The sequence below is a fragment of the Choloepus didactylus genome, chromosome 2 (genome assembly GCF_015220235.1).
Source record: "Choloepus didactylus isolate mChoDid1 chromosome 2, mChoDid1.pri, whole genome shotgun sequence".
NCBI classification, from domain to species: domain Eukaryota; kingdom Metazoa; phylum Chordata; class Mammalia; order Pilosa; family Megalonychidae; genus Choloepus; species Choloepus didactylus.
In genome coordinates this window covers 150,892,487-150,908,126 of record NC_051308.1, presented here as the reverse complement: position 1 = coordinate 150,908,126, position 15,640 = coordinate 150,892,487, and the positions used below count along the sequence as shown (strand labels likewise).

The window sequence follows — 15,640 nt, the reverse complement described above, 5'->3', positions numbered from 1 at the left end:
TTCATGGGGGTTCATTCTACTATTCTCTCTGCTTTTATACATATTTGAAATTTTCCATAATACAAGCTTCTTAAAATTCACAGGGAATAAAAAAAAAAAATCCTATGGTAAATACCCCTCTCCTTTATGGGCTAGAGACTGAACATCTTGGTCTGTCAATTAAGCATTTCTATCATCTCGTTGCTCAGCTTCTCTCCATCTCTACCTCACCAGAGAATAAAATCTGCCAGGTTCTTTATAATATATTTGTTCTAGAAAAAGTTGAATGTATTCCCAAAAGTAACACCTCTCTTGGATTAATTTCCAACCAACACTTACAACTTTCCCTTTCACGCCATTCCTCTTCCTCTCTCCCATTTCCACCAACAAAACAAAACAAAACAAAAAACTAGTTTGGGTGAGAGGAGGGGAGGAAATTAATCTTTACTGAATATCCATGATATACCAGATGCTGTGCTGAGCTCACTTTTAGTTTTTAAATTAAAAATATGGAGAAAATTCAGTATTTTAAACATTCCACGTACTAATAATTATGTACTATTTACGTATATTCATGTAATAAATCATGGCAAATTTGGGAATGCTATTTTTTTGCTTTTATGCCCATACTTTTGTAAGTTTCAAAGAAATGATTACTATTCCCTTTCACCATTTTTAAATTTATTATTACTGACGTGGTATAATCATTTTCATTATGTAAGCCAAAGTGTTCTCAAATGCTATAAAAAGAGGCCACAGCATCCAAAGCAAACAACATTAACATGCCTATACTTCAAAATATTTCAGAAAATATGGTACGATGGCATCACCTCAACTATCTTAATTGTTTTGCCATAAACCATAATATGCACAAACTATTCATATTTCCTGGACCTCTTTTGTGAATTACAACCCAAAGTCATAGAACTTCTCCTGAACTATACTCTTTTAAAACAGTTGACAGGTTTCCCAACACCTTAACCCTTTGGGGAAACAGGCTTTTTTCTCTAAAATTCCTCATGTTCTTTTCAGCTCATAATCATTTGAGTATTTGGGTGTTAACCTGAATACCAATGCGATACCGTATGAAAGAGACGGAGGGTAGGTGTGTCGGAAGAGGGGTATGAGGAGACAGATGCCTGCATTGCTTGTAGTTTTTGTTGAAAACTAGAATCAACCTCCACCTAGGATAATGCATAGGGTTTAAAAGCATGGGCTTTGGAATCAAAGTGCCTAGATCTGAATCCCGAATCTACCATTTATATGTTATGCAGTCTTGGCCAAGTTACTTAACCTCTCTTTATACCTGCCTCATCGAGGTGCTGTAAGGATGAAATATGATAAGCCACATAAAGCATTTAGCACAGAGCCTTGTATGAAGTAAATGCTCAATAGATGTTAGACCATCATCATCATCACCATCTCTGTTGTCATCACCACCAGCACAGCACTATCATCTATCATTGAAAGTTTCAGTAGCGAAAGAATGTTAACCCAATGCTGGTTCCCAAGGCACTTAGAGCAGAAGCTCAAGAAGCTTCCATTAAAAACAGTGGCCCAGAGAAGAGACCTAGAATTATTTATTAGTTTTAATGGCCTACTCTCCTTTTCCACAGAAGGACGAAACAGTGCCTGAAATGTATCCATGCTACTGGCAGTGGTGGCTACAGAGCAGCTCTTTATCTGCTGTCCCAGAAAACCCAAGTGTGGGGAAGATGGACCAAATGACAGGGGAGAGCTGGAGCTTCGGCAATGCCTTCAAAGAGCACCCATGTTGTAACAGAGACAATGAGTGGTTCTACTGGCTGAAGTTTTACCCAAAAAGTTAAATCCCAGTAAGAGATCCATCTACCCCCCCCCCCCAACAAATACTACAGTAGATACAAAGCTATCTGGTGGGAAGAGGACTGGCAACTCTTGTAATGGTCAAATAAACCAATGTTATTAGGCAAATGGTCACAGTTCCTTTTCAAATGACTTTTCCAATTCACTGTGAGACAGAGGGAAAGCATAGACTCCAATGGCCTGAACTGAGGATTAATCATTTGAGACTCAAATGAAAATTAATATAAAAAGCTACAGGAGACATACATGCACAGCTGAAAACTGCCAGAAAACCTATCTCGTTCAGTGCAAAGGTAAAAAAGTGTATTTGTGGACAGCCCCTGGGAAGCTGGCCTACAGGTTCACAGCCTCAATTTGTTTAACAAATCTAAGCAATAAACTTTCTTCACCCACATGCACCCCCACTAAAATCTAGCCTCAATCAGTAAATCCCATTAAATTGCTTTGATATTTGATAAAACTTTCCTCTTGAACTTTTTATGTAAAGAAAACTCTGAAATTTCAGGATAATTACACTAAGTTTAAATAAAAGTAATTGCCTTATTTACAAGAGAAATTACTTAGAAAAATACCACCAGACTTGAAAGAAGAATGAATGAATTACTGGAAGTCATACTGCTGCAATATTAATGCCTAATTATTGTCTGGCATAGAAAGAACAAGCTGCTGCCTTCAATTACCAGCAGAATTACTTCTCTCAAAATAGGTGAGAATAACAGATGGACTAGAAGTAGCTGTTGCTATTGTTAAATCACTTTCATGGTACAAAACAGAGCCAGCTGTTGCTCAATTGTGATATACTCTGTGACACAATTTATCCTTATTTCTTTCCCCTGAACCCGATAAACAAGGAACTATTTAGGTGATTCATTTATACAAAGACTGTGGTTGTTAAAACTATTTCAACTGGTTGAAAACCAGCCAAAAAAAGTAAAACAAACAAACAAAAACCATTGCCAAGGAACCAATAAACACCTACCAATGTACATTTCACACCAAATTTCGGAAGGCTGGAAAATGAATTAAAAATTATTTTGCTTGTTCGAACAGCACAATTAAGTGTAAAAGCTGGAAGGGCCTCTGGAAGTCATCTGGTCTGAACTCCTCCTTTTCTAGATAAAGAAGATGAAACCCAGGAAGCGAAGGGAGTTCTCTGAGGTTCCACGGCCAGTTAGTGAGAAAGCAAAGAGCAGTGCCCCAGTATCTTGGCTCTCCTACCTCTCTTGCCTTTCTGGGTGAGCATGTGTCTAGGAAGGTAGCAGAGGCCACCGACAGATACAACAATTAGAACAGCACTATTTTTACAAAGGTCATTCAAATAAATAGGAAACTGGGCAGCACCCACATGTCTTCTCTTCTATTGGGTCCTAGGGTAACCCCTGCTGCCCATTCCTGCCAAATCCCAAACCAACAATGTTCAGCCCCCAGCTAATGCCTGGCAACTGGAGCCAGGCTGTTCGCTGGCTTTTGTCAAGGCCCTGGTGCCCAGGCCCAGCCCGGTGGTGGAAGGCAGCCTGCAGCTCTGGCTCTTAACCCAGAGGCTTGGAATCCACTTTCACTTTAGCAGCCTTCTATCAGCGAGGCACCCGTAGAGAGCAATGCGGTTGTTTCTCAACAGTGACAACTGAAACTGCCCAGATACCCCAAGCCACATTTGGTTCCCCATCGAATGCTCTCCACACAATCCACAGGGCCTAGCACCGATTCCTAACCCCCACAGGGCCCAGCTCTGCTTTTCTGCTGGTCTGGCTGGCCCTGCTCTATGCTGGGTCTGGCTCTGCCTTGCCTGTCCTCCCTGGTGACAATATAACACTTCTTAGGACACATCTTTCCCTTTCTCTGAGAAGGTGGAGTTTGCTGAATATTCCTAGCGTTTGCAGGGAGAGGCATCGTTGCCTTCAAGCAACTAATGTGATTGTGTAAAATTGTGAGAACTGAATGATAAACATACACTGGGGCAGTGGCTCTCAACCTCCTTTCTGCTGTGGACACTTAAGATGGATGATGTTCACATGCATAACACCCTCCCAAACACATTTGCAATGTTGACAAAGCACGACAATAGCTGGTAGCCTGTCCAACCATTACCGGTACATCACTTGCCATGGGCTACAGTGTGGAAAGGTGGGCTGTGGACTGCATGCAATTCCCAGCATGCCAGGAGTAATCCTCACCCTTTCATGCATACTCAAGGAAGCATATGTGAGTGCAAGGGAGAGTGATGTTATGACCGGGACAACCTTGACTTTGATCCAGCTTTTAAAGAGGAAATCACTAGCAAATGTTTCACTTATAACACACCCACAATGGCAGTAGGAGAACTGAAATAAAAGTCTCTTCCGGCAGAGAATCCTTCTCTAAGTTACTAAGCTGCCCTAAATTTATCTTCCGAATGAAACTGGACTTATAAGCAGCTTCAGATTCTCTTAATGAGCATCCCATAGGCCCCCAATCTCTGTCTGAGCCTCCAAAGTGTACCTTTAGATTCGCCTTCACGGTGGATCACAGCAAGGGGCTTGGTGAATGTCTTCTTATTTTGCATCATGGCCCAGATCATCGAGGCATCCAGCGAGGTGCAAGCTTCATCAGGAGGCACACACTACAAGGCCAGAGCAAAGCACAGAGTTGGGGTCACTCAAAAGGGCCTTCGCCAGCTCTGCCTGCACAGCTGTCCTGCACAGCTGTCCCACAGCCCCTTATCGGACAGCACACAGCCATTTACCACAGCAAAATGGGAGATGTGAATGTTTTTCAAAGAACCTCAAACAAACTGGGAGATACAGTGGCAGACTTAGCGCATTCTCAGTTGCATTTAAAAATGTAAATATCACTGGATGGCTTGTAAATGATGTCTTTTTTTTTCTTCCCACAAAACAACTAGAGGTTTTAGTATTATTTAGTCTGAAAAAATAGATAAACCATATGACTCATGTTGGCCCTTCACCAAACTGGCTTATTATAAACAGTTCATTTTTGTGATTTGTGATTGTGGGAAACTTCATATATTGAGTTATGAAGGTGTCAGATTTTACATGCAGTTGTCCATAAGATAATCATGTGATAGGGTTTAGTTTTTTAATCCTAGTATAAGCACACACACCTAAAAGCAGGGTCATCTGCTTTTAATGTTCTAAAGTGCAGGTCCTGGGGATAGTGCCCAGGTGTGGAGGCCACGAGATAAACTGCTTCTAACTATTTTAAGGCCCAAAACTTAAAACCAGCATGTCCAGGCCCACAGTCTCTGTTTTGGAAAAGTACGATCACACTTTAGTACCTTTTGCTTTACAATACCTCTGGCTTCTTGTCTATGCTCATCAATAGATGAAATCTTAATGTAATGACCCCTATTCGTACTTGCTGTAAGAAGAAATATATCAACCATTTTTAAAGTCTACAGCAAAGCACCCAGAAAAGCTGATTAATTTCCAGCTAAACCAATCACAAAAGAGCTAAGACTGGCTTTAGTGTCACTACTGCTCTGCTGCTGCAAGACTCTTAATTCTCTGGATCTCAGTTTCATCATTGAAAGACAGGATTGGACTCGATCTTTGAGACCTCTTCCTAGAACATGCTTTGACCCTGTCTATTGTCACAGAAAGCACTTAAAAGCCACGAAGGCTGGAAATATTAACTCTAAGGCAGCAAATAGGAAGACAGTGTTAATAGCTCATTCTAAGCCATTGCTCCATAAATGGTGAATTGTTTACTGTTTTGTTTGCTCCTCTACCTAGGAGGGAACTCAGGTTCTGTTATCTCTATTTTATAGATAAGGAAATGCAGGTTCTGTGACATCAAAAGGACTTGGTTAAAACTGTTAATAAGTAGCAGGCCTTCCTTCCTGAGTCCCCATGGTCCTTCCACTGTATCCCACTGCTCCTGGGTATAAATGACCACGTTAGATTTAGGGTCACATCTACTGTCATCCCCTGAGACTTGGCGTGTTCTGGAAGGAAACAGTAGGATTAATTTTGCAGGTTAACCCACTATGAAGCTGGGCTGCTTGAGGCCAGGCTCAGAGAAAGGAAAAAGCCAAAGCCACCAGCAAAGACCCCAAGTAATTGCCAGGCCTCCCCTCCTAGATTCCTAACTCCTAATTATCTTTCTGCTCACAGAAAGCAGCTGGGTGCCACAGGCAAGCATCAAGGTCTCTGTGGTTCTCTTATCTCTGTCCACTAAGCCCCAACCATGATGGCCATTGAAGGTGAATGCCCATAAGGCTAAGGCATCAATGTTTCCAAAAGCAACCTAATGAGCACAGATGAAATCAACTTATATATACATGATTTCTGTTGATTATGATCAGATTTGCTATATTTTCATATGTAAACAAAATTCTGTTTTGGTGTCATAGGAGAAATGGATACCGAGGGGAATATAATGGTGCAAACGATTCAGATCAATTGTAGTCTATCTGATAATCATCACTTTTTCCTCCTACACCGATACCTTTACCTATCCCTTAAAACCAATACAATAAATAAGAGAATTCTACACATATAATATTTGGTCAATGATACAGCTTGATGCTTAGACTTTTGGACATTGATTGATATGTGACTACAAAGGATTAGAAGTCAGCTTACACCATGTGACGTATCTAAACAATAGATGCACATATGAAATTCTATAATAATTATGGCATATCAGCAAACAAAATTATGGCAGAAGACCCTTTCATGCACAAAGCCGACCTGATGAGGTACCATAATTAAACTTGCAGATCCACACTACAGCAACCATTCCAGCAAGGTCAAATGGTTTTGATTTCTATTGTGGCAACACAATGTATCACTTCAAAATGGGGAATGAAATGAAATAAACATTATGAACTGGTATGAAACCAAGAAAAATTAAAATATTTGGTAGTTTCCCTTAAAAGTCCTCTGGAGACAAGGCAACCTTATAATTCACACAGAGAAGGTCAAAAAACAATTGCAATACAAGTCCCAGTGGGGTCTGGAAAAATTAATCCCCACACTGAACTTGTCCTTTTGGTTCTCCATATTTTGGCACTGCACCTTATCTGAATAGCAAAGATAAAGCCAGCGCTCTCCCTCAATGGAAAAACAGTCTTGATTTATTACTCATAAGGTACTATGAAGTAGCCTCCATGGGAAAAAAAAAAATCATACCGTCAAGATTTATTCTCTAAGACTCCATAAAACTCACAGCTCTCTGATAACACTGACTTTATTACTTCAGTTGGACAGTTCCAAAACCAAAAGCCTCAACCTTCAATAACCTGTGATTAAACTTCTCCAGAAGATCACTGCCACACCTCAAAATGTCAGAGAGTCCAAATGGATGAAGGCCTACTAACCTTAGGCAACTTCTGGGGGCCCTTTTCCTTCTTGCTGCACAACGTCAGTTCACACTGTAGAAAGAGCAGTGAGGTGTTGAAGATGGGCTTAAAAACAAAGCTAAATCGCTTCTTATCCATCTCAGCTTGTGGAACAGGAAAGTGCACTCTCTTGGGATTGTAGAATTTCACAGATTCATCTTTAGGACAAATGTTCTCAATGATAGTGTAATCAGACATTCTATCCGGGTTTGAATATGGAGACACAAAGCATGTATGGATGGCAAATCCCAGTTCTTGGTCAGCCTTAGTAACAGACACCTACAAAAGAACAGAAAGATCAATTTAGAAATGAGTTAGCGTCATGCATTTACTTTAGGCATGAGGGTAAGATTCTGGCATATTCCTGCCGATTACAGACAGTGTTTTATTTTCATAACATAATTATAGTCTTTCTTTTAACCAAAGTAACATACACTCAATGAAGAAAGAAATGTTTTCCATTTATATTTGATATGGATGGTAACAGTGAACTATTTATTTAGTTCAAATGGTAGCCTGGAAGATTCAAACACAAATTGAATAAGTCTCTTGAACCTCCCACAAGTTGTCTGGCAGATAAAAATAAAAGCACACTGTGCACCTAAAGTGAATTTTCCAAAATGAATAAAAAACACCAACAGGCAAAACCCCTAATGTCATAATTATGCACCATTTGTAAGGTAGGCACTTTTTAAAAAGTGCTCATAAAAGAGTATAGTGGGTACAAAGGCAGAGAGAACTGAGTCCCTAAACTACGACAAGTCAGAATAGGCTAAACCATTACAGGTAAGCTATGGATTCATCTAAAGCTATGCTTCATCGCTGGATGTCCGGGACAGTGCAATCGGGTAAAAATCATGGACCTGGCAAAGTGTCCCAGCTGCTCACAGGTCCAAACCAGGCCTTGCCAAGTATTCTCCCTTCACCCTCTAAGCCCAGGGGTATTTTGAGGGGAATCTAACCTGAAAATGTTTCCGATTCATTTACACTTTCTCTTAAAAACATTTGTATGGGCTATGCCCAAACCTTAAGATTCATTCTTTTCTTTAGAAACAGGAAGTAGTGTTTGGTCAAGTGTAAACAGAATTCAAACCTCAACTACCCTGAACTCAGCTAAATACCCCGGACCACGGGATTCTCCATTTGGAGACACATGGATCACGGTGTGAACTTTCTCTCATCTACATGCCTGGCTCCTTGACTAAACTTAGGATCAGAATAAACCTAAACACTGTAGAAATAAGGTTAATCTTCAATCATATGCCAAGAGTCCCAGAACCTTTTCAAAAGACATGGAGATATAAGCAAACTTTCCATTCTGGGATGCTCAGGGGAAATCCCTGACATCACATGAGGGCACTATTATGAAAGATCCTAGGTGGTTAACTATAGGGGACAAGGAAAATAAGGAGGAGGGAGAGGAAGATGCTAATGATGATGATAATGATAAAGTCACCTTGTTTTGCTTTAACACAAGGAGCTTTCGCGTACATTTACTAATTCAATCCTTCAGAACAATCTGTGAGGTAAGTATTTTCATTTCCATTTTAAAAATGGAAGAAAAACTGAACACACAAGAAAGATGAGTCACTAAAAATCAGATACATTAATTACTGGGTAAAATCAAGGCTCAAAGTCAGATCTTATAACCCTAATCTATTCTCTCTTTATTACTTCACTGTAACTACAGAACCAATTTACCCAGGCCCAAGCTGTGACTTTGGTTGAGAACCCTCTGTGGGAAATTTCATAGAAAGTGGTATTTCGTAGTTCTGAAAATATTTACCTATTTTTGCAATACTTCTGAAAAACAAGATGTTTTTACCTAGGAGTGATGACAAAGGACATATATCCTATTACTAAAAAGTGCTCTATAATATGAACTCAAAATCCAGATTGCAAAAACATATGACAGAGTAAACTGCAAATCTCTCCTCTAATCTCAAGAATGTATGTAATGGTAGAAATGTCTAAGAAAAAAGTTGTTTTGAAGGAAAAAATACTATCAGTAAGTGTTTTAATCTAAAATGGACTGGAAACAAGAAATAGAAGACTACAGTCTTTAAATGAGACAAACCCAAGGACACCTCATGCTCTATTCTGTAAGACCAGCTCATGTGCTGGAGATCTGAGCCTCAATTTCCTCACCCATACTATAAAGATACTAATGCCTAATAGATATAGTTATTGTGAGAATTAGTAAAATAAATACAAGCAAACAACACAGTTCCTAGCCATTCAATAAATGCCAGCTAGTAGTAGTAGTAGTAGTAGTATTGCAGATTTAATTTTGGGGGGTTATAAAGGTTTTTTTTTTTTTTTCGGGTTTTTTTTTTTCATTTTTTGTTTTTAATTCCCCAAGAAACATAAGCTAAAGGAGAAGCTGCCATTATGTCACCAGCTACCACCTAGAGATAATCAGGCGATATAGGTAGTAAACTAATATTGTCTTGGGTTAAAGGAAGAGACTGTGGTCTAGAGGGAACAGAAGATTCTTGGAGGGCATGTGAAAAGCAGGGAGGCTGGAAGAAGAAACCTAGAAATAGTTCTTTAGACGAATTCAGTGATTTAGTTAGTTTTACTTAACCTGAGGAAAAAAAAATTCCTATAAGCATTGGTGTTCTAACTGGAAAATAAAGACTAGGTATGGCTGCTGTCCTACTTAGCAAAACATTTACAAATTCACTCATATTTTAAGTTGTTTAAAACAACTCTAAAATAAAGCAGCTTACAACATTCCCCTTCCCCAAACTCTCTTCAATATACTTGATTTTTTAAATGGCAGCAAAATTATTTATTTCACTTCTTTGTCATCATTTGACAGTCTTGGACCAAATTTAACTATGAAAAATATAGACGTATGAAAAGACATGTGAAAGAACAAGAATGAAAAGATGAATGTAGAAAAACAATAATGTGCTTCAAGTAAACCACCATTGGGAAATTGGAGGAAAAAACCCAAAACTCCCAGGGTAGAATATGCAGGGAATACTGGCTACTAATGAGCAGAAACGGGTAAAGCTCTCTGAGGCATACAATGGAAAAAGAACAAAATGCACTTAAGCAGCACCCCTAGAATCCATAACACAACAGGGAGTTATGCATGTGTTATCTGCAGCCAGAAAAAGCAAGAGAAAATCAACAATCTTTGATTAGGAGCATTAGGAACAGCATCTTAGAAAAGCAGCAATGAAGAAAGATGCACCCAAAGAAAGAGAAGGTCTCTTGGAACACAGGATCAAAAAGGAGCAGGGTCAGAATCCATAATAATCAAGGAAAACAACATTTAGAGCCTGGGAACTCTGTCCTAGAGTCTGTGCAAATGTGAGAGTTATTTGTCTTTCTAAAATAGAAATATATGTGCTAAGGTCACTTGTAATTTATGGAAGTATCTTATTATTTTGACCCTTTGAGCTTCTCACCCTCCCACAGTGCAGGAGAACACAAACTGGCAGCTTAGCACCAAAAGCAGCTCATCAAATGATGCACAGTGCTTCCCTGTAAGACCAGTTGACAACATGCAAATTGAAACACTACAGGCTATGCCCAGTGCACAACAAACAGATGACATCCTGGTGCCATAGGAGATTTATCTTCTCTAGAATCCAATCTATAAACTTGGTATTTGCACTACTAAAAGGTTACATTTTCTCCCCTTTCAAAGGGCACTTTCAGGATAAATGATAGTAGCATCCAGTGGATAACAGTGTGGGCTCTGGAGCCAGACAGCCTGGGTATGAACTCTGGCTCAACTAAGTACCAGCTGTGTGACCTCAGGGAAGTCTGTGCCTCAATTTCCTAATCCATAAAATGGGGATATTGATAATCCTGTCTTATAGGACTGCTTTGAAGATTAATGAATTACTATGAAGCTTATAACTTGTGTTTAGCACACAGTAAATCTGTAATAAATATTAGCTGGTATTTCCTTATCATCACCACTACCTAATATTTTTGTAGTCATTCCACAATTTATGTCATGCAGGAGTATTACCATTATATGCAGAAAATAGTTTCAATGCATTTATATATACATTTAGGTAATCATCTAGGGGAAAAAAAAGTTTTTATGAGATTATACAGCATTTTCTTCAACAGTCAGTACAATTTAGAAAAATTATGTGAGGTGGTTTGAAATATTCCATAGATAACTCTGGAACTACTGTTCTGAAAATGCTGAGGACAAAACAAAGACAGGAGTTTATTGGTGTAACTCATGTTCTTGTTTAACACTGTGCATACAAAACATTCTCTCCATTTAGCACAATGTAGCAACCCCTGAAATTGCCTTCTTTAATAGGAAATCAACCAAGAAGCATTTTTGGAGCCCAGCCCACACCCAGAGTTGGTCAAGGGCCGAGGGGAAGAGCAAAGAGAGGCCCACTGCAGGGAACTACTGGGTGCTTTATACAGTGGCCCAGGAACCACAACTCAGCACTAATCCAATGGCCCAAGGCTAATGTTCAGCTCTCACCTCAACATAAATATGTCCATTCTCTGCCACAGAGAAGACCCCCTGCGAGGGCACCAGAAAGAGATCAGTGTTGTACAGCTCCATGTTGAAGGTGATGTTCCTATTGGGTGGGTCCTGGAAGACACTAGGGTTCCCCACCTGCCGCAGGCTGCAATTAAACTGGGAAAAAAGCAAAGGGAGATAAATTAGTCAAATGAAGGATGAAGGCCCAGCAGCTTTATAATCCTTGGCCTTTAGCATTCAATTTTCTTTTTTAATAGTGCCTAACCAAAGCCAACCGAAAAAAACAAAATTCTCCACAGATGACCTACTGAAAACAAATACATACCACCACAATTTCAGGCCGACTGAAGAAAGCAGTATCTCCTTCATCTGTATCTCCCAGAAATCCGTTATCACCTGACTCCAAATCTTCATAACCTTCTGGCCAACCACTACTATCAACAGGGGATGGAACCTGTATCACAATCTAAAAAGCAAAGAAAGCACAGCCAATGTATAAAAGCACCCAAACGTAGGCATTTGTTTCTACCTCACACTGATATCCATGTAATAATTTCAGATGCAAATTGAAAACCTGGCTTCAAACAAATGCCAAGTTTTGTTGGGATTTTATCTTTTAGAGAGATGAATAATAATGAAAACCTCAATGTAGGTTCAAATTATATATAACAATTCATTTTTCCCTTGTGAAGAAATAAAAATTACTTCAAACAGTGGGAAAATCAATAGACACTGCAATTGGGGTAGTCAATAGGCCAATACTGTGAAGGGGGCGGGGATGATCTTCTTCTTAGGGATCTTTATGTTGAAAACTAGAGTCTGCTATTGTAAGGAACTTTTGTTATTTGTGAACTTTACGATCTGTATAAAGTTTGTTTTGAGTTAGAGGCAAAGGACCCACTGAGTCATTCTCTTCCTCATCTCTTCTCTTGCATTCCTATATCTTTTGCTCCTCTGTTCCTCAACATCTCTCTGAATGGAAAGAACAGCATGTTTATTCCAGGACCATCTGTCTTAACACTGGGTTAGCTCTAGATAAGATGCAAGGACCATGACTCCATAAATAAAATAAAAAATCCTAATTTCTTTGCATATATGGAGGCTAGGTCTAAGAGACTCAAAGTAGTCACACTTTTTCTTTTCTTTTCTTGTTTTTGCCTCACATGCTTGGATTCTGAACATGTTGCAAAATAAAAATATTTGGTAAGTCTGAAAATTACTCCAAACAATTATAACTGGAACAAACAGCTAAAATATTCACTTAAGGGAGTAGAATGGGAAGAGAATGAAGGAAAACTGCCTCTCTATTCTTTACTGAATAAAAGAAAGTACTGATGGGAACTGAAGCAAGTACCTAGGACACTGCTTGCCTTGGGTATCATAATAAAACAATACATGAGAAAGAAGGAGTTTACAGGGCTCATGATACATTTCTCTCCTAAAACAATCAATACCTTTTTTCCTAACTGACAGATCACCAAAGCCTTTTACTGGTGTTAACTTGGACATCAGTTTAAAATGCCAAAATCAAGTATATCAGTGTTGTAATTGACAAGAGGGTGTTCATCATAGGAGTCCACAGTTAATTACTTATTCGAGTAACAAAAAGGGAGATTGGCTGGGCCCGCCCGGTGTTGGGGAAAGATCAGTAGATGAGAAGCCAAGAAGCTAGATTCAGTCTTGGCTCTGCTATTAACTAGGCATGTGAATCTAAGCAAGTCTCTTAACTCTCTGGAGTTCAATTTCCTCACCTGTGAAAGGAGGAAGTTGGATGAGATCATCTCAGAGTTCCTGCCAGCTCAAACAGTCTAAGATTCTCTGAGGAACAATAAACTTGGGCTCACAGGAGAGCCAGTCCCCACATGAACCATTCTGACTGGAGCACCCGATCACCAGTCTCTTCCCTGGATCAGGTCAAATGTGTCTGTCAACCAGCAGTGCGAAGTGTCAATCACTGCCCCCCACCCTCTCCCCTGTCCCATGGCAAAGCTGGGCACAGGGATATCGAAGTCTTATTTTTACCATCAAAAGTACAACCCAAATTGCAAAATTAACATTGTAAAGTTCTTTTGAGGTTTCATGTTTTGAATTACTTCAATATTCACTGCCAAGTCTCCATCTCCAGGAGAACAGGTTTAATCACAAGAAAAAGGATTTAGATGAACTGAAGCAGATGATCTCCAGAAAGTGAACATTAACTACTGAAAGGGACTATCATTGGAGGAATCTACGGAACCCCCTCAAAGTAAGTTCCTTTTGGGGCTTTTTTTTAGAGCTGGAGAAAGAGGGTAATCATTTCCTAAAGGGTCTTTTCAGATTTCTCTCTTTTGAGTGGGGGAAGATGTGTCTTCCCACTTCTGGATAAGACTTAACTGATGCCAAAAAGGCCACATGTCTGGTTAGTTCAGCTGTGAAGAGGTGCTTACTTGAAGACCACCCAAGGCTTGGGTTTTGTCCCCAAAGGACCAAGCCATTTGAAACTGCAGCTTGATGAAACAGAGAAGTTGTAATCATCTTGCCAGTGAACCCTTTGCCCCCAGGAGATGGGAGAGATCCACATAAATGCTCCTGCCAAGAGAATGGGGGCTCCCAACTCCTACAGAACCACCAATAAAGAAAATGAAACAAGAGTCAAGGTGAAAGTATAATCACTTGGCTTTGCTCAGGCTGACACTTGGCTTTGCTCAGGCCTGGGGTATTAACACCTCTCCTCATTTTTATAGAAATTTTAAGGCTATTGATAGAATGAAGGCTAATGGTAATTCCCAGTAAGGCTCCAGCAAAGGCAAAGCTGTGTTCTGGAAAATACTCACAGAGTTATAGTAAACCATGCCGTCAGGTGCTGACCGCCGGTGCTGAGTACCACAGCCATTGAAGGGGGACTCCAAAATGAAGTGGGTGCCATTCATCTTGGCCTTGCAGGTAGGATCCAAAAGAGTGAGCTCCAGCCTTGAGTAGCCGCTGGCCTGAAACAACAATCACCAAAGCCATAATGGCAGTTCCACAGTTAATAGATTTTGCCTGATCTTCCAAGGAAAGGTTGCTAAAAGCTTGCATTCCTCCTCCCCCACTACCTCTTCCCAGCCTACGACCTCAACAGCCCAAGGACTATATGTTGGTCTTGGAAATCCAATAGCAAAATATTGACACACAAGGGTCTGGAACCTCCCCCCTTACTGAGAACAACAGGAACCGGGTCAGAATCGCAGCCAAGGGAAGTGGGCTCATCCACCTGAGAAAACAGTATCAAGTCTCCGGGGTTCAAAAGCGACGGGGCTAGAGGGAAATAATTAACACAGGCTCAGGACAAGATGGGGAAGGAGACAGGCATCTCTTCTCTCCTTTACTAACTGCACTGACCTGAAGAGACTCTTTTTCCACGGCCACGATCATCTTTTCATTGCTACATTTGACTGACAGGGCAACACCCATGCTCCCTTGCACCTCTTCCGGCAATCTGGGACCGGGAAACAGTTGTATGCTGGGGATGACGGGGTCTCGCGGCCGAGGGAGCCCATGTTCTCCCCCTTCCTTTCGGCCTCTCCTGGAGACGTCGGGGAAAGGGAAGGGAAAACCTCTGTCTCGGCCTTCCCCTCCATGCATGGGTGGGTTCTTCAGGGCAGGCAGGGAGTCAGTGCCCAACAGGATTCGCAGCTCAGGGGGGATGGTATGGACTTCCTCATCTCGCATCTCCTCTGGTGGTGACAGAAAAAGGCAAAACATCTGAGGACAGGCCACAGTCATCATCAGTAGAAGGAAGAGCAAGAGGGGTTAGCACAGAATGGGCACGTGGAAAATGACTTTTAATGAGCAATAAATCAAAGAGATGAGGGGAGGGAAGACTGACTTCTAGAAATCTCTAACTAGCTGAGTGGCACTGGGCAAATGGCTTCTCTGTGCCTCAGTTTCCTTATTTTTAAAATTAAGGAACTGGATTTGATCAGTGGTTCTCAACTTTGGCTGTACAATAAAAGCAACCTGGGGGCTTAAAAAGAAAT

General features: G+C 40.5%; 1 protein-coding gene across 2 annotated transcripts in view; it reads right to left on the bottom strand.

Moving 5' to 3' along the window:
* The window catches only part of TGFBR3 (transforming growth factor beta receptor 3), a 189,756-nt gene that overhangs the window by 19,408 nt on the left and 154,708 nt on the right, over positions 1-15,640 (bottom strand). For both annotated transcript variants that reach the window (XM_037826657.1, XM_037826658.1), the window contains 6 exons: positions 15,003-15,337; positions 14,456-14,608; positions 11,968-12,108; positions 11,640-11,798; positions 7,145-7,444; positions 4,303-4,423 (listed from right to left, as the gene is read on the bottom strand). In XM_037826657.1, the coding sequence (XP_037682585.1) occupies positions 4,303-4,423; positions 7,145-7,444; positions 11,640-11,798; positions 11,968-12,108; positions 14,456-14,608; positions 15,003-15,337 (1,209 nt within the window). The remainder of the gene's footprint in view (positions 1-4,302; positions 4,424-7,144; positions 7,445-11,639; positions 11,799-11,967; positions 12,109-14,455; positions 14,609-15,002; positions 15,338-15,640) is intronic.